General features: G+C 40.0%; 1 protein-coding gene across 1 annotated transcript; it reads right to left on the reverse strand.

Moving 5' to 3' along the window:
* Nucleotides 1–202: 202 nt before the first annotated feature.
* Nucleotides 203–26,278, reverse strand: mamdc4 (MAM domain containing 4). Its single transcript, XM_061699245.1, is given in 31 exon segments — nt 203–512; nt 1,560–1,722; nt 4,570–4,639; nt 4,832–5,040; nt 5,909–6,014; nt 6,087–6,211; nt 6,481–6,606; nt 6,728–6,877; nt 7,042–7,132; nt 7,613–7,740; nt 7,815–7,952; nt 8,176–8,311; nt 8,313–8,393; nt 8,481–8,608; nt 10,319–10,453; nt 10,656–10,760; nt 10,854–10,962; nt 13,127–13,266; nt 13,358–13,495; nt 13,596–13,688; nt 15,231–15,344; nt 15,420–15,510; nt 15,997–16,152; nt 16,238–16,341; nt 16,483–16,638; nt 17,932–18,057; nt 20,128–20,361; nt 20,473–20,598; nt 21,777–21,938; nt 23,184–23,267; nt 26,206–26,278. Coding segments are annotated over 31 exon segments (4,107 nt in total).
* Nucleotides 26,279–27,842: the final 1,564 nt, after the last annotated feature.

Consider the following 27,842-nt stretch of genomic DNA (forward strand, 5'->3'; position numbering starts at 1 on the left):
TTTGCAGCTATAAGACAGAATAAAACATTTAAATTGTATTCAAGTCGGTGTAAGTGTATGAAAGTGTTTATGGAAGATTTAAAAACGACATTTTGATTAAGATATAAAGTAACACTTCAATTCTTCATATACACTCAAAAGTGACTTGCATTTTTAAATAATCCTAAAAGCAGACAAAATAGACTCAGCCTTGTCATTTTATTTAATTGCCCTTCACTTCCTCATCATCATCAAGCAGGCAGGTGTTTCTAATGGCCTTGGTCACAAGGTACGGGTCACAGTTTGGTGCAGGGCGACGGTCCTCAAAGAAGCCTTTCTTTTCTTGACCCACCTGGTGAGGAATGCGGATACTGGGACCTCTGTTTTCAATTCCAGCAGAGAATTCGTTCACATTGGACATCTCATGATGACCTGTGAGACGTCTCATGTTGTCCTGACCACCGTGCGGGTCGTACTTCTTAATATGCCCCATGTGTTTTTTGCTCAGCTTCTTGATGGCCTGTTCAATGTATCTGTCAGCAAAGATTACACAAGTGAATGCGTGATTGCTTGTTCTTTGCACTTAACAAGTAGATTCTCTCCTTACACTCGCGCTCTATTTTTGTAGCTGGCGCAGCTACGGCGGATTGCAAAAAACTATGTGTATCCTGATCGTATCCCTGCCGTGTTTGCCAATTTGGCAGACTGGTCTGTGACAAGCTAGGTGTACCAGCACAACGAGGGTGTGTCCTTTGACATGCGCCCTGCTCAATGAAAATTTGGTGGCAGAAAGTCAGTCAAAACATACACCTGATGGGACCACAGCTAAGTCCGGCATGCGATTTTGGTGAATTGGATCGGAGCACAACCCTCTGAATCACTCTAGAAATCAATTCATTTAATGCATTATTATTATTATTATTATTATCCATCCATCCATTTTCTGAGCCGCTTCTCCTCACTTGGGTCGCGGGCGTGCTGGAGCCTATCCCAGCTGTCATCGGGCAGGAGGCGGGGTACACCCTGAACTGGTTGCCAGCCAATCACAGGGCACATACAAACAAACAACCATTCACACTCATAGTCACACCTACGGGTAATTTAGAGTCTCCAATTAATGCATGTTTTTGGGATGTGGGAGGAAACCGGAGTGCCCGGAGAAAACCCACGCAGGCACGGGGAGAACATGCAAACTCCACACAGGCGGGGCCGGGGATTGAACCCGGGTCCTCAGAACTGTGAGGCTGACGTCCACCGTGCCGCAATTATTATTATTATTATTATTATTATTATATTATTATATTGTATTTTAAGGAAGCATGGGCAATAATTGTATCACAATACTATGCTTTCGATATACTGACCTTGGGGTGCAAGGCATCCATTTTGAGGCCAACCAAATGGATGCCCATCGTTTCTAATGAGTGTGTATTCCTGCTATATCTGGTGATCTTTAACCTGGTCCATGACTTTCTTGCAGCTCATTCAATAGTTTGTGTCTAAACCAGACATAAAAAGTTTCAGCTTTCCCGTTTCAATATGGAGAATCACACATTTCAGGAAAAAAGTGGAGAAGGTACCTGTCGCAATGCGGTTGTATTTTAAAACTTCGCAAAGGACCAGTTTGTTGGGGTGAACGGACAATCAGATCTCTGAACATGCGCACTGGGATGAGGTACATGTCGCTGTTGGAGACTTCAGACTGGTATGTGCTTGACCTGGCAAAGTTCCATTCAGGAATATCTACCAGAAATCAGTTTACCACACAAAACAAAACACCAAAAGGCTAACCCAAATGAACGAATGCTGGTTTAATGATAGGATGTTCAGATTTCTGCATGTACACATTTGAGGTCATAAACACTTTAATTCACCCTTCTCATACCAATGCTGATTAATTTGGGGATTAAGCTCAACATTTAAAATGTCCTTGATCCCCAAAGGTTGTTGTGAAGTCGTCAATCATTAAAACAGTATATTTACCTTTTATACTTTTTGGTTCAGTATCCAGGGTCTGGGTGTTGTTGCGAAGTCCCTCTCCAGTTCCACAGCGGAAGCTTAAAAACTCCACTGTGACACAGTAAAACTGTTCCGGCATAAAAGGATACCGATTTTCCATTCTGCTTGACCTAACAGCCTTCACAGGACAAAAAAATAAATAAAATAAAAAAAGGAATACGAGGAGGAGGAGGATTTCGACCCAACTGAACTTGACATGGTCAAACCGTACATGTTTGAGCCGATCAGGAGGTCGGAACCCGACAATGATGATGACGAGCAGCCAAGTAGCAGCTGTACAATAGAAAAGAGAGTGGACACTGGGTAGATGTGACGACACTGCCTGCATAAGAGACAACACAATTCCTTGCAGAGCCGATTAGAAATATAGATTGGTATGTTTGTGCATCCCATAAAGCCATAATTAACTTTTTCCAGCATTCTCACTTGTCGATAGAAACATAAAGTCATAACAGACGCAGTATGAGCAGACGGCCATTCATGTGGGATTCATAATGCGTTGGTCCATCCATCTCTGTACCGCTTATATTTATTTGTTATGATATGATAGAGTATTTTATTGTACAGTACGTGCGTTATGTATATTTGGTCAGTATTCTTCCGGTTTCTTGGCGAGAAGGTGTCGTAGGTATATATAAGGAAAACCTCACCTCTTGTCTACGCCGCTTCACCGCTGCACCATGGCGGCTGCGAGATTTAGTTCTCTTGCTGGCGGTTCAGATCCCGATGGCCGTAGGAGTAATAGTTGGCACCGCAGCTTGTTTCGGCCTCTGCTTAACTACACCTGTGTATCCAATGCTTTCTGCTAAGTCTTTCTCAAAACATGTCGGTTCAAAATGATCAGCACAGAGTCCGGAATGCTTGGCACCCATAGCTGACCACGTTTCTTCCCCTGTTGATTGACTTTCCCTATCCACTGGTCACGTATTGCTTTATCACTTGGAGAGCCAAAGAAAGTCTTTGCCACTGCCTGAACCATTTGTACAACCAAATGCCACACAATAAACCATCGTGAAATCGCTAAATCATACGACAACAAATATACAAGGACGGGAACAGCAGTATAGAACAATAGCACACAACAGCGAATGAACATGATGTTTAGTTTGTGTGACGTCACAGCGCCAGATAGAGCCGAAGACCGGAAGGCGCTGGATGCAAAAAGCAGAAGGCGCATTCAGATTTATATATATCGATTTCACTGCTGTATATCGACTATATAATCACTTTGAAATGGCAGATGTGGTTTGTAAAGGGGTTCTAGAGTTATCAAGAAAATTCTTAACATCTTTGTCCTCTGACCTTTAAAGCATAGAGCCGAACAAACATAATCCTAGACATGTCTTCAACCCAGGGGCAGTTTCTGATACGGGCAGTATTTGCAGCATCCCAGCCCCGTACTGTATATGAATAGCTTCCTATTTTTTACTATTATATAAGTCAAATTTGTACTCGGAATTAGGGGAAGTACCCAATAGGTTTTTTTTTTTTTTTTTCTTCTTCCTACTCTTATTGACCATGCACATTGTAAATGTATTTTATTTTTTCCCCTTTTATCTTTTAACCTATCTTGTGTTGATTTAGTTTTGTGTATGTTCACTCAAGACAATTAAAAAAAAAAAAATAAAAAAAACTATTGCTTGGGCTTGTAATTCTACTTTCGGGACAGGCTCAGTAATCTTCATGATAACAGCAGCAAAATGAACTCAGAAGTCTCCAGAAAGATTTTGAATTGGTATACTCTGGCTGTATTATAACTTCGTGTATATTAAGATAAGATGTACCATAATTCATTATAATTAAAATATTTATTACCATTTTCCAGGTATACATTAAAAAAGAAACAGAATCATTCCTATGCTCATCAATTTAATGCATTTATCATCAATTACACAGGTTGTTGTGTTAAGCAAGTCAAATATACTTCAGAAAACTATCAAGCTTTCTTATTTTGGCAATCATTCCCCCCTTCCTCTTTCCCGGCAGGACACTCAATAATTGTCCTTGTAAAAGATCTTCCTGTCCTTAGGAACGTCAAGCAATACAACTCCTCGACAGCTACTCTCAGCCTCATGAACTCTTTCTCTTGTTCTTCACAAATGACTTCAAATCCAGTCTTATGTCATCTCATTGAATGCTCAGGCTTACAGTAGCAGTTTTTTTTTTAACTTTAAAAGAGCTCTTACGCACAGATTTCCACCCATGAAACATGACCTGTCTTACTTGGACCTCCACCTGTCGGTCCACTGGCAACACGCTGCACTGCCTTGAGGTCATCACCAGATGGGAAAACAGTATGTGCTGATAGCATTAAGTATTTGTTTGTGTGTGTGTGCTTGTGTGTGTGCTTATGTGTGTGTGAGATGTAAGGTCGACACAAGCAGTTCTTCTGCTGTGATATCGCCTAAATTTCACAAGGCCACCGAGAGGTAGCAGGACTGCCTGTCTTCATTCCTCAAGCCACCTCTCTCTCTCTGACACCAGCAGAGACCTGCACACACAATATTATGTAGCAGTGGACATTGCATATACTGTACTGTAAAGATGCTACACAAGCTATAGAGACTGTACTCACAGAGACATTATTGAACCCAACTGCCATTGGGTGGTTTTGTGCAGATGGAATTCTCACGTTGTCCTCCTGTTGACAAGGAGAAGATTATTAATCCAATCATCAAAGAAAATAGATGTATGGAGGTTGGATGACTGGATGGATGGATAGTGCTTGAACTGTATTAAATTCCTTGTGTGTTTTGGACATACTTGGCAAATAAAGATGATTCTGATTCTGATCTATAGGGGTCCATTACATCTTTTAATGAAACAAACTTACCATGAGGTCCCCTTCATAGGTATCGTTAATGAAACCACTGTGAGCTTCGGGAGATGATGATGATGATGATGATGATGGGTCAGTCAAAGGCCTGACCCTCATCTGGGTTCGGATGTAGTAAATGAGAAGGGCAGTCAATGTGCCAATCAGCAGCAAGACCACAATGACTGATGCTGCAATCCCTCCTGCATTGCTATGCTCGGTTGAGGCTACAGAAGAAATTGAATGAAGATTTTATTTGTTCATTCATTTTGGATTGAAAATGTACAGTGAACATGCTCACTCAACAAAAATTTGAAATTCAACACTTTTCTTCTCCCCCCCCCACCCCTCACCCCCCCACACACACTTTTTTATCCATTGAGTTAGATGATTGCCATTCATTCTCTGCGATCGCTTAATGCATGGCCCATGTAGCAAGGACCCATATACAAATCCTGGAAGCTGAACACATCCCATTCTCCTGCACACTGCCAGACTTTTAACCTACAAAGCACATTTGGCATGCTGTACAACTGTACAATTGTTGCTGATGTCCAGTGACTTTGCTTAGTTCTTGAGGAAGAATGTACAGACACGTATTTCAGAGCGGCTTTTTCTTGTGACCAGTCCAAGGCAGCCAGACCATCAGCCAAAATGTTTTTGTTGAGTATACAGGGCAATAATTTATTTCATATTTTTTTGGGCAAGGTTTGCCTTTCAAAAAATAAGCGGTCATAATTTTTTTAGCTTATATGTTAAATCCCAGTGTGTTCTCCCAAGCAGGCAACATAACAATCACTGAATGCGAAAATCTCAGCAGCAATACATGTCAAAAAGCAAGTCTTACCACATTATACACTATTCCATACACATGCTGTAAAAAAAAAAAAAAAAAAAAATCCATATTTTCAGGCGATTATGCAGTATTTTGCTACAATTCCAAATTGGTTAGAGTGTCAGGTTTAGGACATTTTAGTTTCATAAAATTAATTACAGAAAAAAGAAAACCAAATCTGACAAGATTCTTGTGAGATAGAAAAACTCCTGTGTTTTGTAGAACATACTAAAATGTGCAATATGATTGTCTTGACTTACTTGTGGCTCCATCAGTGACTTTTTTAGCACAGTTGACTCCGACGGTGTACTCAATGTCATCCAGAGCCAAGACACCAGTGGCACCCTTGGTCCCCTCAAACACAATCTAGCAACAAAAGCAGCATGTCAGTGTCACAACGGGGCTGTTACAATGTTTTATGACATGTGAGAGGCTAACCTGGTATTCCTCAGTGGACACAATGTCAATGTCAAAGCGTCTCCACGGTCCCCCAAGATCTTTCACCTCCAGCTGCTCCTTGAGAAGACCTTCGGTCAATGTCCACACCTTCAGCTGGCTGTCTGCTGCAAGATGCAAAAAAACAAAACAAAACAAAAAACACACAGGCTGTTGTAAAGCAAGTCCTAGTACCGCAACATGTTTACACTAGTCATATTAGTCTCCAGAACAACAGCACTTAAGAGAGCACAGCACCGTCAATGGCAAAAATCACAAATCTTCACAGATGATTGAGAAATGAAGTCCGAAAATCATTCTACAGGCAAATTGTGCTCCAACTGAATTAAAAACAAAATTTGCCTATTCTAAACTAATTCTAAAACTTGATTCTTACATGAATATGGTTTGTAAGCCCAGAATTTCAGGCAAGTGCCTTTAGTTGGGGGCAGGTGAGGGCTCAGCAGCTGAGCATTCTGATTGGCCGCTGTCCGGTTGCTACTTGGAATGAACAGGAAGTGACCTGGCAAAAGGGAATGAGAAGATGGTCATTGTGAAATGGACTCACCCTGTCCCTTGACATTCTTCTGTTTTGGATTCATAAGAAGATAAACATGATTGATTTATTTGTTTCTGCTGTTGACCTTTTTCTGTTCCAAGGCTGTGATCTTCTGAGGGGGTGAAGTAGTGCATCTCTTTTTCATGACTTGTCAGATCCCAGTCCAGGTTGTCCCGCTTGACGTTTTGAGTATTACTCCAGGTACACATTCCTCTCTCTAGACTGCACTTTGAACCTAAGACAATGTCCAACAAAAACACCAGTCTGTAGAATTAAAAACAGACTGCACTGGTAGATCATATTTTTTTATACACTATTTCATTATTCGTGGAATCAATAGCTCCAATACAAATAGGGAGGGCATAAATATGGATTGAAATGGTTTTTTAACCTACAAACCTCGATTTTCACATGGACGAGCAGAAATGAAAATATCATCAATTGCAACATGAGTGTCTTTGCCTCCTCTTCCTGTTACCTCAAACTGTAGCTGGAGAACAAAAACGTCAACACATAAGCATCATTTAAATAATAAATACGATCCCTTTAAACATTTCTCTTTTGTTTGAGCAAAGTAGCAACTGATTTTTTGTGACTGATATTTACAGTATTGATATTTACAGCTAGCAGTGACTTTTGTCAAAAGGGGCGGATTGGCCTAATAAATGGCCCATTTTCTTTATATGTGTACCTGGCCTTAATACAAAAATGTAATAACATTAAAAAATCCTGGTTAGCAATAACAATTATATTTTGGTCTTAGAAACACTGGTGCATTAACCATTACAGGAACATAAAACATGCTTTTGAAAATTACCAATACTGTTAAATTAGGTCAACTGCAGGCAAAAATCTTACATTTGGCAGTGATCTGTTACATGTATTATGCACTATATAATTTTTGAATTTGTAATATCCTCTAATATTTTCAAAAAATATTTCCAAGCATTTTAACGCCACCACATTCTACCTGCCAGTCCATAACGTTGCTTGAGATGTTGCCGTTACCATGGCGCCAGACATCTCCCTGGTTCAGACTGTCCGTAAAGATGTTGACCCTCTCGCCCTCCACTGGCTTCATATACACCGACAAAGAACCTGCAAACATTTCACATTTGTATTGTGTTGTTTGTGAGTCTGTCTGTGACTTTTGTTGTGTCCGAGGGACTCACCAGGATTCTCGCTTGTCATGTGATACCAGAAATTTATACACTCAGTTTTATCTGTTCCTTGGCGAACAGGCGACGTGAGGGTTGTGGTAGCACCAGCTGGAAGGACGTTCCCTCCAGTTTTAACCAGCATGTAGAAACCTATACGCAGAACAGAATAGGATTTACACAGCATATACACCAACCAACCACAACCATATGACCTCTTGCAGAATCTAATGGGAAGTAAAACATAAAACACACGCTAAAACATATTGCTAAATTAATACCTCTCTGATAGTGCCAATCAAGTATAAGTACAATGTATATTTTACTAATGTCGTGGCACTACAGTGAGTATATCAAAGCGCGACTTTTTTATTACCCAGTTCTGTCTCCAGAGTGTGATCAGTTTTTGGTCCTGTCGCTGTTGCGGTGTGTCCATTTCTAAGGACCCAATAAACTTGACCTGAGCTTCTGTAGCCGCACTCCTGACCCTCAAAAGAACACATCCTCGGCACATGAACAAGGACGGTCCACCAGCGCCACATCATCAATGGCCACCTGGCCGTCAAAGCCGGAGCGTACAGCCTCAAACATCAGCTGCGGGTAGAGAGTTAGAGAGAAATAGAAGTGATTGCTCTATCTCTGTGCAATTTTATAAATTTTCAAGATGTTGATGTAGCATACCTGATATGTTGTGAACTGGTGTGGTACTGGGCATTGTGCTTCATGCCATATGTTACCATGAGCGCCACTGTGGGTCCATAGCAACTTCTCATAACCATGTGTATCAAATAACTTCACATTCAGAGCCCCTAGGAGAAGTTAATGGTATTCAGATACAGTGGCATCATTAGGCCTATTTTAGGGAGGCTTAAGCATTGGTTGATGCTTCCACCCACCAAGTAATTGCCAGTTTTAACAATGTGTACATATTTTTTCTTTTTTGTCGTTAATGCTGTAAACATACTTTCCGTGTTTGTGTACTGTATTTGAAAAAAACAGAGTGAAATAACCCAGTAAAGTATTATTTTAAAATATGTCCAAAGGACGTTAAAAAGCAATTTCGCAGTCTTCGTTAGCTGTTTGTGAAATTTTGTAGCCGTGCACCACAGCCGCTCACATCCTGTGCATCTCCTGGGAGCTAACCCCCCCCCCCGCCCCACCCATAAAACTTAGTGACACCCCTGTTCAGATAATTGAGGCTCTGTACAACATAATGGTACGATATGAAGTGCTGTATAGGCCAACAATTAGTTAGCTCTCAACTCCCCCCCAAAAAAAGTCACTCATACCCCAAAAATGTATGAATGTGAAAGGTGAGTTTTCTTTTATCGAGTTTTTATTATTATTATTTATATATAAATACATATATTGTTTAAAAAGGACCCAATAAACATGACATATATATATATATATATATATATATATAATATTTGGAGTGAGTTTTTTTGGTGTAAGTGACAGGTTATTAGGTGTGTGTGTGAGATGTTTTTTGGGTGTATTTGAGATGTTTTTGGCAAGTGTGAGAGTTTTTTGGGTGATTGAGAGGTAAATAGTTGGGTGAGATGTTCTTGGTGAGTGTGAGGGGTTTTTGTTGTGGGTGGGTGAAAGTTTTTTAGGGGTGAGTGTCAGAGGTTTTGTGCACATCTCTAAGATTTTTTTGGTTGAGTTTTTTATTGAGTGTTAGACATTTTATGGTGAGTGTCAGTTTTTTGGTGTGAGTGAGAGGTTTTATGGCGTGAGATATTTTTGGGTGAGAGGGAGAAGCTTTCTGGTGTGAGGGGCTTTTGGGTGTGAGTGGGAGGTTATTTGGTGTGGGTGAAAGGTTTTTTGAAGTGTGTGAAATGGTTTTTTTTTGTAAAGTGTGAGATGTATATAGTGACTGTGAGTTTTTTTTGGTGAGTTTTTTAGGGGGGGTGTCAGAGGTTTTGTGTACATCTCTGTAAGATGTTTTTTGGTGAGTGTGTCAGGTTTTTTTGGTGTGAGGGAGGTTTCTGGTTTCAGTGAGAGTTTTTCATGTGTACATTGGAGTTTTTTGGGCATGTTTTTTTTCTGTACACGTGAGCTGTTTTTTGGTTTTCTGATAAAGTGTGAGAAGCTTTTGTGTGTGAGAGTTTTTTTGTGTGTGAGATATTTATAGGTGAGAGTGAAGTTTTTTTGGTGAGTATGAGAGGTTTTTTGGTCATGTGTAAGGTCTCTGTGAGTAACTTTTTAGTGTCAGACATTTGAATGTGAGAGGTTTTCTGGTTAAGTGTGAAAGGTTTTTGTGAAAGTTTTATGTGTGAGATGTTTTTTCATTTTCGGGATTGTAAGTTTTTCGTGGTTAAGTGTGCGAGTTTTTTTTGTGAATCAGAGTATTTTGCGTGTGAGACATTTTAGGGTGAATGTGACAGGGTTTTAGGTGCCCATGAGATGTCTTTTGGTGAGTGTAGGTAAATATATTTCTATAAGTCCACTCACAACACAATGACACTGATGGTGCAACAATTTTGAAGATGAGTCATCCTGGCCGAGTAACTCACCAGTGTTTGGTCCATAGATTTTGTAGAAGAAAGTCAGGCAGTGTCCCGTTTGACCCGGTAATAGTGGCAATGACAGCAAACGTCCAAATGCACCACGCAGTGACGAACTCCACATGTCCACTACAAGACTTTTACCTAGAGATCAAAGATGGATGAAGCAAAACAATTACAGTAATTTATGATTTAAGACATTACTTTTCTCTGCAGTTAATATATATATATATATATATATATATATCAGTTGTTGGTGTTGCATGTATGTTCAAAAACACTTATTCTTTTCTTTTTGGCTTGCCCCCGTTAGGGGCCTTCATCTAATGTAAAAAAATAAGTGTACCAATCCCGATGGTATGGTCCATCCCGTCAAGCAGTGTCCAGTCAAAGTTGTCACTGTTGTCCTGGTGCCAACCACACAGTCCATCCTCAAAGTTACATGACGGTGCTGTCCCATAAAACCATACAAAATCAAGCTAAGTATTGGGACGTGTTCTGGATTTTCCATTTTCTATTTGGATCTTTTAATGAAAAAAGTTACCTGTTGAAGATGATGGAAAATAGTCTGCATGGCAACCGGTGAAGTGAATGTTTTTTACTTTAATTTTGGCGCAAGGACACAGTTTCACCGCACGAGATTCAAATCCCAACTGATGGAGAAAAGAGGAAGAGATGAGCCAAGGCGAAAATATTTAAATTCAGAGATTGCGCATACTTCATCAATATTTCATAAACTTTTTGAGCTGTTGTTCTTATAACTAGTGCTCACTACAACAAACCTAAACAAACAGTACACAATACAGTGCAAAGCAATGCTAAGGACAGAGTATTCATTTTGAGTCTCTTTACATTAATGGTTTAAATAATAAGAGGCTAAAGTGGAGAACATTTGTGTGCCCAACATTTTTTGTTACATACATATAGTATGTTGGTCGATTCATGGATCAAACACGATGTGAATTTTGTTGTTCAGCTCGTTGTTATACAACCCCAATTCCAATGAAGTTGGGACATTGTGTTACACATAAATAAAAACAGAATACAATGACTAGCAAATCATGTTCAACATATCCATTCATCCATCCATTTTCTGAGCCGCTTCTCCTCACTAGGGTCACGGGCATGCTGGACCCTATCCCAGCTATCATCGGGCAGGAGGCGGGGTACACCCTGAACTGGTTTCCAGCCAATCGCAGGGCACATACAAACAAACAACCATTCGCACTCACAGTCACACCTACGGGCAATTTAGAGTCTCCAATTAATGCATGTTTTTGGGATGTGGGAGGAAACCGGAGTGCCCGGAGAAAACCCACGCAGGCACGGGGAGAACATGCAAACTCCACACAGGCGGGGCCGGGGATTGAACCCGTGGTCCTCAGAACTGTGAGGCTGACGCTCTAACCAGTCGTCCACCGTGCCAAATGTTCAACATATATTTAATTGAATGCACTACAAAGACAAGATATTTAATGTTTAAACTGATAAAGATTATTGTTTTTCGCAAATAATCATTAACTTGGAATTTTATGGCTGCAACACGTTCCAAAAAAGCTGGGATAGGTGGCGAAAAAAAGACTGAGAAAGTTGAGGAATGCTCATCAAACACCTGTTTGGAACATCCCACAAGTGAACAGGCTAATTGGCAACAGGTGGGTGCCATGATTGGTTATAAAAGGAGCTTCCCTGAATTACTCAGTCATACCCAAAAGCCATTTATCAACAACACCCAGAAACGCCGCCGGCTTCTCTGGGCCCGAGCTCATCTAAGATGGACTGATGCAAAGTGGAAAACTGTTCTGTGAGAACGAAGTCCACATTTCAAATTGTTTTTGGAAATTGTGGACGTCGAGTCCTCCGGGCCAAAGAGGAAAAGAACCATCCGGACTGTTAGGGACGCAAAGTTCAAAAGCCAGCATCTGTGATGGTATGGGGGTGTTTTAGTGCCAATGGCAAGGGTAACTTACGCATCTGTGAAAGCACCATTAATGCTGAAAGGTACATAAAGGTTTTAGAGAATCATATGCTGGCTTATTTCAGCAAGACAATGCCAAACCACATTCTGCACGTTACAACAGCGTGGCTTCATAGTAAAAGAGGACAGGTACTAGACTGGCCTGCCTGCAGTCCAGACCTGTCTCCCATTGAACATGTGTGGCGCATTATAAAGTGTAAAATACGGAGACCACGGACTGTTGAACGGCTGAAGCTGTACATCAAGCAAGAATGGGAAAGAATTCCACCTACAAAGCTTCAACAATTAGTGTGCTCAGTTCCCAAACAGTTTATTGTATGTTGTTAAAAGAAAAGGTGATGTAACACTGTGGTAAACATGACCCTGTCCCAGCTTTTTTGGAACATGTTGCAGCCATAAAATTCTAAGTTAATGATTATTTGCAAAAAACAATAAAGTTTATCAGTTTGAACATTAAATATCTTGTCTTTGCAGTGTATTCTATTAAATATAGGTTGAACATGATTTGCAAATAACTGTATCCTGTTTTTATTTATGTTTAACACAACGTCCAAACTTCACTGGAATTGGGGTTGTACAACAGCAAGTTGTGCAAAAAGTACATTGAACAGTTGGACATCTGCATTCAGAAGTTTAGAGAAGGTCAAATTAAGTGAATCTGTTAAGGTTTATAACACATTTTAGGTTCACTGCAAAATTTCACCCAAAAAAATGAATATCAATCACTTTTTTTGTGAGTAGTGTATCCATTTCAATTATAATTTAGCTTTAAATATTTAGGGGAAATGCACTTCTCATTCTCCTACATAGGTTTGTTGCAAGCTTTACAAAATATGCACCTGAAAACGATGTTTCCTGGCTCCGATGGCCACATGTGCAGGTTGCCACTCTGCCTCCCCTATTCCGGTCTTTCCACTGAACTCCCACAGTTTAGGCTGCACACCCAACATGCTGTCAATCACCCTGATTGATAGGTCCCCTGCAGCCAAGAGATGTAGTAGCCAAATGTTTGATTATGTATGCTGTGGAAATACAAGAAGAAATGCATCGTAATTAAAAAATAAGTGTACCGATATGAGCTGGATTTCCTGTGAGTGCAAAATCAAATTGTATGGTACAAGCCGGGCCAGAGGGGCCCAGGAGAGGGGTCCGTGTCTGTGCCTCAGTCAGCTGCTGGCCTGAGGCCTTGGCCACATACAAATACTCTTCTGCCAAAAATAAACACGTGTTTATAATGTAGTCATTTCACATTAAAAAAAATAATTTTAAAAAACTGCAAATGAACCAATGGTCAGTGTTAATCTATACCTTTTGCAGTGGAATTCTGGTGAAGCACCCAACCTTGACTACCAATGCTTGTGTCTGTCCAGCCTGAGCTGCCTTTACTGTATGAGAAGTCCCCTGTGACACAAACAGTAATATTAGATCAATAATTCAATGGATCAAAAGTCAATCTTTTCTTTTATACTAATAGTACACTTCAATTCAACCGTGTCATGATTCGATGAATCAAGCCTGGAGCCCTTCGTTCTCAGGCAGCATTTTCAACCATGGCAACCCCAATGTAATTCAAGTGATGTATACGTGGAAGCGCAGGGCACTGCCAGGGATTTGAGGCCCCATGAAAAAAGTATCTCCTTTGGCCCCACCACTTAAATGACATGCTACTGTACTACCATTTTTTCATTATTTCCTATGAGAAAAATGTATAAATTAATATAAGGATTATTTTTTTTTTGGTTAGGTCACCAAAGCATTATGGAACAGATAGTTTGTTTATGCCTGAGATTCTCACTGTATGATTTGGATGAGTACTGTAATTTCTCATGTATAATGTGCACCCATGTACAATATGCATGCCCAAAGTTGACCTCAAAATTCTGGAAAAACCCTTCAACCTATGTATAATGCATTTTTACAATGCATGATTTTGCTTCTACCCATATGATCAAAACATTAAGTATTATCTGTATTTTTTCAAAGAATTATTCTGAAGTTAAGCACTTTATTTGAACACATAATACTTTCTTTTTATTTACTTGCTTTTATTGTGAAATTCATAGCTCTACTTTTATTTAGTAAATTACAAAACACACAGTTGTGCTCATATGTTTAATTACCCAGGCAGACTTTGTAAGATGCGTACAATTCTTAAAAAAAAAACATGAAGGACCAGGCGAAACATTTAATTTTATTTTAATGGGATTCAAATTAAACTGTCAAGCATTTCAGAAAAGCATTATCATTAAACAAAACATAACCATAAAGAAAATAATGATGGTTGTTCAGTCATCAGTCGTATTAAAAAACAACAACAACAAACAAACAAACAAACATTTCACAAATTCTGCCTGGGTATGTAAACTTATGAGCACAATTCTACACATATGCAGTCATATGTACCACCACCATATTGGAATAAAAGTGTAGTCTACACTTTTTTCATAACGTCTACGTGGCATACTAGAATGAAAGTGTACACCTTTTTATAACCTCTAGGGGGCGGTGGCATATTGGAATGAAAGTGTACAGCTTTTTCATAACCATACATTTATAAAATGTCAAAGTCGTTTTCATTTTCTCCTATACCTATGTATAATGTGCACTATTGCCTTTTGACAATTTTTGGGGAAAAAATGCGCATTAAACACGAGAAATTACAGCACTACATTTCAGGAGGTCATGTTGATGCATAGATTTAATGAGCAGGATGAACTGCAGCTCTCGAGGTAGGAAACACTTGAAAGGATGAGCGACCAATTTCAAGCTACAGCATGTCATCTAGTAAAAACATAAATAAATTATCGAAAGGGCGTGGACTCAGTTTTCTGCATAACATGGTTACATATGAAGATGACTCATTACTGTTCAAGAGCAAAGCAATAAATGTGTTTAGACCAGTTGATACAAGTAAATGTGAGGGAACAAGTGCAATGAACTCACCACACATGGCTTCATCCTGTGCACCCGGACAGTCAGTGTGAAAGTCACACATCTTTTCAGGCACTGTGCAAGGGTTCTTGGGAGGTTTAGGAAATTTATCGAAACTGACACTTTCTGAAAAGAAAGTATGTCACACACTACTTCAAATACTGAGGATATTTTTTTTTATCCTTATTTGATTATCTTTACCATTTGATCGCCGGCATTCAGGAGACAACACAATGTTGTCGATCGCGATACCTCCGTATGCAAGTTCCCTGACTGCTGCCATTATAACAATCTGTAAGATGAGAGGAAAATTTGGAGAAATAAAGAGGAAAACGTTTGAGTGTCTGTCTCACAGTTCTGAGGACTGGGGTTCAAATCCCGGCCCCGCCTGTGTGGAGTTTGCATATTCACCCCATGCCTGCGTGGGTTTTCTCCGGGTTCTCCGGTTTCCTCGCACATCCCAAAAACAAGCATGGTAGGTTGATTAAATTGCATGTAGGTGTGAATGTGAGTGTGAATGGTTGTTTGTTTCTATGTGCCCTGCGAGTGGCTGGCAACCAGTTCAGTGTGTGCTCTGCCTCCCGCCCGAAGATAGCTGGGATAGGCTCCAGCACTCCCGCGACCCTTGTGAGGAGAAGCGGTTCAGAAAATGGATGGATGGATGAATATGCGACAGGTCAGGCTAATTCCCAAGGTACTGTGGCCTTGCATCAAAAATGATTTGTGTAAAAATTACCAATCTGTGTTTTGAATGTGTGGGCTCAGCATAATCACTCACTTGAAAAGTGGAGTTATTGACAATTTCCACTTCAGCCTTCACCCAAACATCACCCAGCGCTCCGCCCCGCTCCCACACTGGGGAGATGGTCTTGCTCGTCACCAGTACCGTCAGCCCACCAGACCTTGGCCCGAACTGATGTGTGTACATGATCATCTACGGTGGGAAGTTGGTAGACTTGACTCAAATTATGTGTCTAAATTGTAACAAAAAAACCACTGAAGAGAAGATATCGGCTTGCCTTGCAAGGATGAGTCATATTGGTGGGTTCTAGGCGAGGACTTTGGAAAGCTGCCCAATCCTGTTGGAGCCCTCCATCAGGAACAGTAACATACAAGAAGTGACCTGTAATAGTCATCAGCCTTTGTCTAAGTATAGTAGATTTTGAGGGTTCCTATTTTTATTTTTTAAAATATAAATTAAGAATTAGCACATAACATATCAGAGCAAAAATATGATTGAATAATACATTTGAATTGTTAGTACCCGATGCGCTGTTGATTGAATGATCCCGTCCTGGTCCTTTCAGAGGATCTGTGATGGAGATGTTTTCCTGACTTGTCCTTACCCATTTTAGTTTGGACAATGACCTGAGGTCCCAATCACACACATCATTCTCAAAGTCACAGCGCTGATATCCCTCTGCACAAACAAGAAGTTAGAAACTACTATTTGAACTGCTATTTGTGTCGACTGACACTATCAGAGACACATCAATTAATTTATATGCTGTACTTTGCAGTATTTTACAACAACACCACAATCCTTTTTAAGGTCACAGGGAAGCTGGATTCTATTGCAGCTGACTTTCACACAAGTGCAAGGCTCGCTGCACGTGTTTACCAATTTGGCACATTGGTCTGCACCAAGCTGGACATAACAGTGCAACAAGGGTGTTTCCTTTGTGTATGTCTAAACTTATGCCTGCTCAGACCACGTCTAACTTGGTGCGAGGGAAACCGTTGGTCTAATGAGGTTTTGGGGAATTTGATCAGGAAACATAAGCAGGCAGATACGCAAGCTCTGTGGATGTGATGGATATGTCAGACGTATTCCATTCATAAATATGTGTGTATGAACAGCAGGAGAAATCAATATATTGAATGCTTTATTATTTTCATCATCATTCTGTAACTTGTGTGGCGTACATTACCAAGTAATGGGTATGGTTAAGCTAATGCTTTTTTGTACTGTGGATAAGTGATATTCCTGCCACTTGACAGCTGCTGAAATTAACTCAAAAGTTACTTTTTTTCTAACTTAGTTACTTTTGAAATCAACTAATCAGTAAAGTAACTAAGTTGCTTTTAAGCTCAAGTAATCAGTAAAGTAACTAAGTTACTTTTTCAAGGTAACTGTGGCAACACTGCATGCACGATAGGTTAATTGAAGACTGAATTGTCTGTAGGTGTGAATGTCAGTGCAAATGGATGTTTATATGTGCCCTGCGATTGGCTGGCAACCAGTTCAGGGTGTACCCCGCCTCCTGCCCGCAGTTAGCTGGGATAGGCTCCAGCACGCCCGTGACCCTAGTGAGGATATAAACATATTATAATATTGGATAACTGTAAATTACCCAAAGAATATCATTTAATATCCATCCATTCATCCATTTTCCGTACTGCTTACCCTCACTAAGGTGGCGGGCATCATTTAACATAAATGTATTAATTTATTCATTTGAACTGATTTGCATGGTTTCACTCGATAAATGTAGCTACCTCAGGCGTTATGGCGAAAGCTTAGTTTGTGTTCTGACATAATTATGCCAAACTGTGACATAACAGAAAGCTCTAGAGAGAGTGATTTTAAATTGAGAATTTTAAAGATATGGACAAACGCAAAACAAAATGAATGGTTTAAACTGTTTAATGGCATTTCTAAAGGCAAAGGCATGAGACCAATTTCTTTTATAAAGAACTTGTGATTACTCACCACAGTTCTGCTCGTCGGTCCAGTCGCCACAGTCATCAGTGCCATCACATACCTGACGTTGGTGGACGCAGCCCCCACTCTTACACTCCAGCATTCCAGCTGGGCACTCTTTGCCAGGTAGTGGAACTGCAGAAGTTAGAAGAGGGAACAACTAAATTTAAAAAAGTATTCTATTCGTATTCCTAATAATAACTATTCTATATTGTGTACTTTTTCATTGTGGTTGGAAATTAATACTTCTGACTTATCACAGAATTATAACAATTAAAATCTGAACAGATAAAATACAAGACCAGTATGAAAGTATATGACCCCCACACAGTAAGACTTTAACAATTTTTCTTTTTGTGGTCGTGCTTTGCAGTGGTAATCATGCGGTTCGTCATACAGTATTTCCGCGATGCATTCGGCACAGCTCTCAGTGATATAATGCATTTCTACACCACTGCAGACTAAAAACAGAAAATAAGCATATTGTTAAATTAATACCACTCTAAAATGTCGGTCAAAAAAAAAAAATAATCTTTGTAAAGACAATATGTTTGATACAGTTGTATAACGGACATGCTCTCGCCAGATGGCACCATGACCCCCAATCTCGGACTGGGCTGCATCCCTGTCTCCGCATCCCACTGAGACAGATGGTCACGGGGATGCCTGGTTTATCTTACACGGACGCTAAATGAATTACCAGCCAGTCTGAAGAAACTCATCAAAGGCAGAGACCAGAAAACCTGACTTCTCACCCAGACTTTAAATTAACAGTTAGCCCAGTCATCAGAAGACTCCCTGTGTGTGCAGGGCTCAAGATACCGACCCAAAATGTTTGAAAATCCGCTGGTGCCACATGCCAAGATAAAAGTTCAAAGGACCATTTGCCCTTTGAAATGCCGCTCAAGACATCTGGGACAATGGATAACACACCAGCGACACCCACTGGCGGTGGAAGGTTACTGCTACTTCATCGAATTTGAATGTTGTGGGACATTTTAAGAACTTTGCATGACTGCTCCCAGTGTCTACAACCACACTAATATCACTAGTGATTGTATTTCTTCAAATTTGAATGTCTGATGTCAAATCTGTTTGTCCACTGAACCGGATGAGACGTTTCACCGCACACGACACAAATGACACTCCCTCTCTCGGCCTTGTGCACAAAAGGCCAAAGCTCCTTTGTCCTAGGCTCGCTCTCGCTAGTTCGTTCACCTTGCAGAACAACCTGGCCCAGCCAGGAAGCCCCACCTCTCACCACGAGGTGACAAGGACGCGCCTGACCTTCCCCCGCCGCAGGGCACCCTGCCAGTGCCCGAGATACCCGTGGGGATGCTTGGGCAGCTCACGGACAAAGCTCCGTTGGGAAGGAAATGGACCACGCACGCCTGCTCCGAGCGTCTGGGGACCATGCCACTCACGGGCTTTGGCCGCTCTCCACTTGAAGCTTTTTTTTCTTCTTCTCCCTCCTTTTTCCATCACAACCACCTGTCCTCGACCGGACCGCCCAAGCATCCTGGAGATCGACCAGCCTACCTAAATCGTGTTGCACGCAATGTAAGCCCAACGTGCGGTCGACTAAAGTACAAATTGGTGCATATTTGGGTTTAAATGAACTCCAACAGGAGTCCCAGCTTTATGCATTGCTCACTGTACATCCTCACTTCACACCTACACCACAAGTTCGACCTGCTTTACGAATGCTTACCTGTACCTTGTTTTCCTTTTCTCTGCATTGTTTCCCTGTAGTTAGACCCCTTTTAGATGTCATTACATTTTATATAAAACCAACTACCTGTATCATTTGTGTGTTTGGATACGATAAGAGAACTCTGAGATCTAGAACTCTTATTTAATTCCTGTAGCAACCTTCAAATTATGAGACATGGAGTTTTTTTCATCACTTTTCCCTAAAGTTTTACACATCTAAAAAGAGACGTGGTGCCCCTTTACGAGATAAAATAGTCAGATTTTAACGTTACAAAGTAAATCGGACTCACCTGGAAGTGAACGCAGGCGTTCGTCTTTGACAAATTTATTTCTCAAATAAATTATGTTTGATCCCAAATCCATATATGCTACAGCTTTATTTGATCTAATTAGATAATGCCAGAGCACCCGGTGAAAACCCACGCATGTGCGGCCATTTGATATAGACGACAGTATTCCTAAGAACAAAAAAAAAGATGTTTGGATACTCACAAGGCAAAGCACAGTCCAGAAACTCCAGCTGGTCCACAGCAACATCTCCTCTTCCCCCTTCCAAGCGGTCCGAGTAAAGCTGGATCTGAAAGGGTGTGGTGATACGGCCGAGAAAGACGGTGGCCTCCCTCCACCCTCGGACGCTGGTGGCTTCAGGGCGCCAAACGACGGCCTTTTCCGAGTCTTGGTGGAGGACAGATGCCAAAAGTGGAGAGGAGCCAAGACCTGTTTCACCTATAGGGCCATCAATTTGTTTTACCTGAGTTCTGGTGTTATCATGTGACACACATCATAATGCACTGCAATTAAAAACGTGTGGTTTTGAGAGAAAATACAACTGCTTACCTGAATCCCACAGGAAATACCTGAGACGAAGGCGACACGTTGGTGAGGACTCTTGCATCTTTGGTGACACAAGGACAGCAGTTTTGACACCTGCAGACTTGACCTCTGTCACACCCATAAACCAACCTGTGTGACATGAACGTGTTACATATAGATGGATATTACATTGTTCTTACATAAAGCCTTTTTACTCCATTCCATTTTTAGGCTGTAATTCTATTGCAGAATTAAGTCACTTTTGTTTTTTTAACGATCGCACTTTTGTAAAATGGAGGAACAGATATTAAGTAAATCATTGAAGTTACTTAAGACAAGAACTTTCGAGAGTAGAATGTACCAGAAGAAGCTGGACATGAAAAAGTGTGGGTTTGATCAGCCAAACATGAAAATAACTAGCAGTCCAAAGACAAATGGAGATAATACACATGGTCTTTTTCCTGGTTCTAATTCAGCAAAAAGCCTTGGGTAAATGTATGTAGTGAGCTAATGCTTTACTGACCTAGCTGTCGTTTTTTTTTTTTTTTTTTTTTTTTTTCCCCCCCCCCAAGTGTCAGGCATGCCTGTGACCCTAGTGAGGATAAGCGGTGAAGAAAATGGATGCATGGAAGGATGTAATCCAGCATGGATTAAGACATGTATGACTAAACATATAAGCATTATTCGCAATAAAGGGAAGCTCAACTCTTTCTCCATTTGTGAAACCTTCTCATGCAATTTGTATCCATCTTTTGTAGGAAGACTTTTAACCTTATCTTTGATCTGCTGGTTAAAGGGGTTGTCAGTGAAAGACAAAAACTGGACAATCAGCATTCTTAAAGTGTACTCCAAGATCATTGGAGTCAGATAGAGATACTTTGGGAGTAAAAGGTTGGCTGAAAAAGCCACAAAAATGATCAATCAAAAACATCATGTCCTTGCCACAGAATTTGCCCTGAAGCCCTCAGCACTGACACCACTCTCTATCTTTCATATGACAAGGTTTTATTTTTGTTGTATTGCTTTTAAGACGAGTTTTGTATTTATTCATTGAAAACTGTCCCAAATTTCATTAGGGTTGTACTTTGCGGTTTTGTACTTGCAATACAGGAGACTGAGAGCTTGTTCCCTTCGTGTGAAGTTGACCTGTCTTATACAGAGAACTGTTTCTAATAGAAGTGTCTTTCTGTGTAGCAAAGAAAAAGAAAGCAACATTTTAGAAATGCCTACCAGTACGAGCCAGTGCTATTTTGGATAATACACTAGATCAATGTTTGTAAAAACTCTTCTATCGGATCGGTTTTAAGTGACATTGATGTAAGCGATACCTGCGGAAGTCCCTGTGGTGAAGTCAGAGGACGGCCCGCTGTCTGGCAGCGTGTTCCCTCTCTGGCGCCGTTCCCACTTGTATGCTGCATTCAAGGACTGGTCCTTCCATCCACAAATTCCTGTGCCCTCAAAGTTACACTGGAATCCTTTCCCACTGTAGCCTTGAAAGGAATAAACAGAGTTTCTCCGTCAAACTCTGTAATGAATCCCATTGTTCCATTATCAATACAGAATAAGAATTTAAAATAAAAAACCTCTATAATTAAAATAACCAAAACTACAAAACCACCAAATTGTATCAAGTTACTTTAGGAGCTGTTCCAGGGACAATTATTAACATCACTCTGTTGTATAGCACATAATGTTGAGCTGATATTAACTTTACAATTTTACTGCTTGGAGACTGTATGTTACATTTGAAGTATGCCTAGATTTAGAGCTAGAATTATAATTTGCAGGCAGTTGGATACTGAATCCCTTCATTTATATTTTACAAGAATCAGTATACTCACATGCTGTCACATATTAGGCGATGGCCTTTTTATTGACATGAGAACAATTTTAAGAAAATAAAGGTGATATTCTGCAGTATGGTGGAGCCATGTGATGGGCACATCTGCCTGATATTTCTAGGTTCAAATCTGAGCATGGACCTTTCTACAGTGGATATGAAAAGTCTACACACCCCTGTTCAAATGCGAAGGACCACAATTAATCATGTCAAAACCTTTTTCACCAGTAATATATAACCTATACAACTCAATTGAAAAAAACAAGTTATTTTAGAAAGGGCTAGTAAAAATAAACAACCGAGATAACGTGGTTGCACAAGTGTGCACAGCTGCCTATATCTGGGGATGTAGCTGTGCTCATTATTTACCAATCACCTTTAAAAAGATCATAATCAAACATTAATTAACATTTTCCTGACATGTATTTTCTTTCCAACAGAAGCCTGAAGGTTTTGCTAACCGTGAGTGGTGTTTGGAACTGCTCAGAACTCTGCCCAGCTTGAATATAAGACCCTAAGTTCCAGCTGAAGAAACCAGCCCCAAATCATGATGCTTCTGCTACCACCATGCTTCACTTTAGGTATGGTGTTCTTTGTGCAAACACATTATCTCAGTTGTTTATTTTTTATTTTCCCTTTCTAAAAGATGTTTTTTTTTTTCAATTGACTTGCACTGGTTACGAAACACGTTAGTGGTAGAAAAAGTTGTACCTGATGTATCTTGGCCTCATTTTTTTATATCACAAAAATCTGTTATTTGAAAAGGAGTGTGTGGAATTTTCATATCCACTAGGTGTGTGCACACTTTTTATATATGTGGACTTTGCATGTTACGCCGTGCATGTGTGCAACAAGAAATGGATGATTGCGTAAATGTAAAATGTTAAGAACGTACCACAGTCCTGTTCATCGTTACAATCCGAACAGTCACACACAAAATCGCATCTCCTCTCAGGGCTGAGACATGGATGAGAAGCACCTGTGTTAAAGGAGAGAACAATGTTGACTCAACTGGTTCTAGTCTGCAGTGGACGCTGAGAGTCGCACATTCAATATACAGAAGTTTGAAAATAATTTTCATGATCAATGATAATATATCAGATTTTACATGAGGTTTTGCTTATTATTATTTTTTTTATAAAACAAATGCTTTTGCATCAGGATTCATTAATTTGTACACGTCATGATCTCTTATCAGATTTCAGGACTGTCAGTTTATGGCACAGCTCTTTGCAGCAGGCCCAAAGGCCAGAGGGAACGTAATCAGGTTAATGAAGGCAAAATGCCACCTGTCCATCCAAAGGTCTCCAAATCACGTTGCAGACCACGTCTCTATCGTCAGCATGTTTTATGGGTCATACTGTATTACAAAATTATTTTCTACTCACATGATTTTGTATTTGTTAGTGGACATTTTGCAGTGTTTTTATACTTGAGTTGAAAGTGTCAAAAACCAAAGACATGATGATTGATTTGAGGACGTCGACTTCTTTTCAACCAACAATGGTTATCAAAGGTGCTGTTGTTGAGATGGTGGAGAGCTACAAATATCTGGGTGCGGTCCTTGACATTAAATTGTTTCGAACATCATGTTAATGTAACCTCCAAAAAGGTTCAGCAAAGATTGTTCTTTCTGAGGAAAATGAGAATCTTTCATGTTTCTTCTGAGATGATGACTCAGTTTAATCTGTTTCAACCTTTTGTGTTATTGCACGGTTTGGAAACCTGATAAGAATCCTTTCTTTAGTCTTGGTTAAAACCGCTGGAAAAATCTCAGGAAATTTGCAGGCCGGAATAATGTTGATATATAACAGGAAGCTAATGCTATTCTTGATTGTCCTAAGCATCCACTTCAAAATGAGTTTGAGCTTTTGCACTCAGGCTGTCATTTTCGAGCCCCTAAGAGGATGAAAAGACTTCAGGTTTCATTTATCCCTTGTGAAATGTATTTACTTGAAGATAATTAGAGGTTGCTCATCTTCTTTATGCACTACTAATTGCTTATTTGCACATCCACACATTGCACTTTTTACAATACTTGGTATTAATTTTCCAGTTTTGGTATGAGCTCTGAACTGAATATTTGTTAGTGATCGTACGTGTATGGTCTTTCTTTTATTTTGTTGCTGTGTCTGACTTTCAGACTTTTAATTGGGTCTTATTCTCACTGCTCATACTGTCATTGTGTACCTTGTCTTTTGTCTGTTCCTGTCGCGACACCAATATCTCTTCATTGTACGATTGTACATTCTGATTCTTATTGCCTGCAATATAATTTACAGTTACATCTATCAGCTGTAACACATAAGCTGTATATTACACTTGACTGGCATCAGTCAAGAGATTTTTAACAAGAAAATCTAAAGAGTGTGATTATCAACAGTGTTTTTATTACGGAAGTATTGCATTCACTTGGATAAAAAAAAAAAAAAAAACAACTCCTGTTTGCTGAGTAATTTTTTTGAGGACTTTGTTTTTTTTGAATATTTCTTTGTTTTTCCGAGTATTTTTTTCAGTTTTTCAGACTAATTATTTTTCTCAGTTTTTCTAATTTCCCCCCCATATTTTCTGAGTATTTATTTCCCTGTTTTTCTAATTAATTTGGTTCCTGTTTTTCTGAGTAATTCCCCCCCGCCCCCCTGTTTTTCTGAAAAAAAGATTTCTAAGGACTAATAACAATATCATCTCTGTGACTCAAAGACAGGAGTATCTTCCAGTGTCTCAAACCCACATCAAAATAAAACTTGCTCAAACTAAATAAGCCGGTCATGTTGCTTACTATGGAGTCCGCAAAGAGTCACTTGCAGTTCGCAGGTTCTCGCGTGAGTTTGATTTGTTGCGATAACTTAGAAAAATTATTCAGAGAAAAAGGAAAAAAATACTCAGAAAAACAAGGAGAAAAAATTAGACAGAAACATTTAGTCAGAAAAACAGAAAGAAATAATCAAAAAAACAAAGCCCTCAAAAAAATGACTTAGAAAAACAGTTTTTTTTAATCCAAGTGTATGCAATACGCTTCCGTATTCTATAAACATATCCCTTTAAAAATATAATTCTAGTTTTTGACTTTGCTCAATGATACTAAGATAGGAACCGGTATCAATTTATGGATTAAAAAAAAACAAAAAAACCTTACACATAATTGTGGATATAAAGTGTATTAACGTGCATCATGCGAAGAGCTGTGTATAATAATGTTGATAATTATAGCGAGTTTGCCTCTTTTGTGTAGCTATACATAAGGTGACCAAAGCAAGAAGAAAATCTTCTCAGCATGATGCACCACTGCAAATGGCAACCACAATAAGAGAGTATAACACCTATCTGACTGTCTAAACTGAGCATCATCATCTTTGTGAAGGCAGACTTGATACAACTCTTGTATTGCCTCTCATTAGACTGCCCAGTCGTCCGCAATATTGTAACATATTGTTCAATAATATTATGTCACTAACAATCAACAAAACAATGTGCATTGTAGCTCAAAAAATATTAAGGTGAGTTAAATTTTTGATATCTACATGCGGCGCACAATTGCCTTTTTTAGTTGAATGTAAAAATATTTGAGCCAGAATTAACAAGGTACATTTGTGTGGAGCACAATACAGTATGAAACAAATAATCAAAGTCGTCAGAGGTTAAACATTACACCACATGCTATGTCATATTCCGTTTAAACTCCTTACACTGACAATATTAAAATATGCTCAAGTAATTTAGTATAAATACACAAATATTAAAATGATACAAATATTGGTTTATTTCGGTTGGGATGTCAATTTTCCCCAAGTGAAACACACAATGATGATAAATGATTTGATTGTGAGGACCAATTTAGTGTCATTTTTCATGACAGCAAATGGAAGGAAACGGTTAAAAACACACTTTCTGAAGCATTTGGCCAAATGTGCTCTTACCCAACTGCAGAATCAAAGCCAAGATGAGGGATGTGGTCCTCATTTGTAGAATCCCTGTTCTCTTCCACCACATCTTGGCAGCACAATCTGGCAGGTACCTCCTGGCGTCTCCTGAAGCTGCCTTTTACCTCCTTTTACTTATTGCCTTTCTTCCGAAAAGATAACAGCTGGACTTTAAGTTCTCCCAGCATGCAAGGCCATGATACAATCATAAACCAAATCATTTGTAAATCATGTTCAACCTATATTTAATAGAATACACTACAAAGACAAGATATTTAATGTTCAAACTGATAAACTTTATTGTTTTTAGCAAATAATCATTAACTTACAATTTTATGGCTGCAACATGTTCCAAAAAAGCTGGGACAGGGTCATGTTTACCACTGTGTTACATCACCTTTTCTTTTAACAACATTCAATAAACATTTGGGAACTCCATCCATCCATCCATCCATTTTCAACACCGCTTATCCTGGTTAGGGTCGCGGGGCGCTGGAGCCTATCCCAGCTGACTTCGGGCGAAAGGCAGACTACACCCTGAACTGGTCGCCAGTCAGTCGCAGGGCACATATAGACACGGACAACCATTCGCACTCACATTCATTCCGTCACTGAGTGGGAACTGAACCCACGCTGCCTGCACCAAAGTCAGGCGAGTGTACCACTACACCATCAGTGACTCGTTTGGGAACTGAGGACACTAATTGTTGAAGCTTTGTAGGTGGAGTTCTTTCCCATTCTTGCTCGATGTACAGCTTCAGCTGTTCAACAGTCCGGGGTCTCCGTTGTCGTATTTTGCGCTTCATAATGCGCCACACATTTTCAATGGGAGACAGGTCTGGACTGCAGGCGGGTCAGTCTAGTACCTGCACTCTTTTACTACGACGCAACGCTGTTGTAACACGTGCAAAATGTGGTTTAAATAAAATAATAAGCAGGAGCGTCCATGAAAATGACTTTGCTTGGATGGCAGCATATCTTTCTCCAAAACCTGTATGTACCTTTCAGCATTAATGGTGCCTTCACAGATGTGTAAGTTACCCATGCCATTTGCACTAACATAGCCCCATACCATCACAGATGCTGGCTTTTGAACCAACACCGTGCATAACAGCCCAGATGATTCTTTTCCTCTTTGGCCCGGAGGACACGACGTCCACAATTTCCAAAAAAAAATTGAAATGTGGACTTGTTGGGCCACAAAACACTTTTCCACTTTTCATCAGTCCATCTTAGATGAGCTAAGGCCCAGAAAAGCCGGCAGTGTTTCTGGGTGTTGTTGATAAATGGCTTTTGCTTTGCATAGTAGAGTTTCAAGTTGCACTTACAGATGTAGAGCCGAACTGTATTTACTAACATTGGTTTTCTGACGGCGGCATGGTGGCCGACTGGTTAGAGCGTCAGCCTCACAGTTCTGAGGACCCGGGTTCAATCCCCGGCCCCGACTGTGTGGAGTTTGCATGTTCTCACCGTGTCTGCGTGGGTTTTCTCCGGGCACTCCGGTTTCCTCCCACATCCCAAAAACATGCATAAATTGGAGACTCTAAATTGCCCGTAGGTGTGACTGTGACTGTGAGTGTGAATGGTTGTCTGTTTGTATGTGCCCTGCGATTGGCTGGCAACCAGTTCATGGT

This window comes from Phycodurus eques, chromosome 15, assembly GCF_024500275.1.
Source record: "Phycodurus eques isolate BA_2022a chromosome 15, UOR_Pequ_1.1, whole genome shotgun sequence".
NCBI lineage: Eukaryota > Metazoa > Chordata > Actinopteri > Syngnathiformes > Syngnathidae > Phycodurus > Phycodurus eques.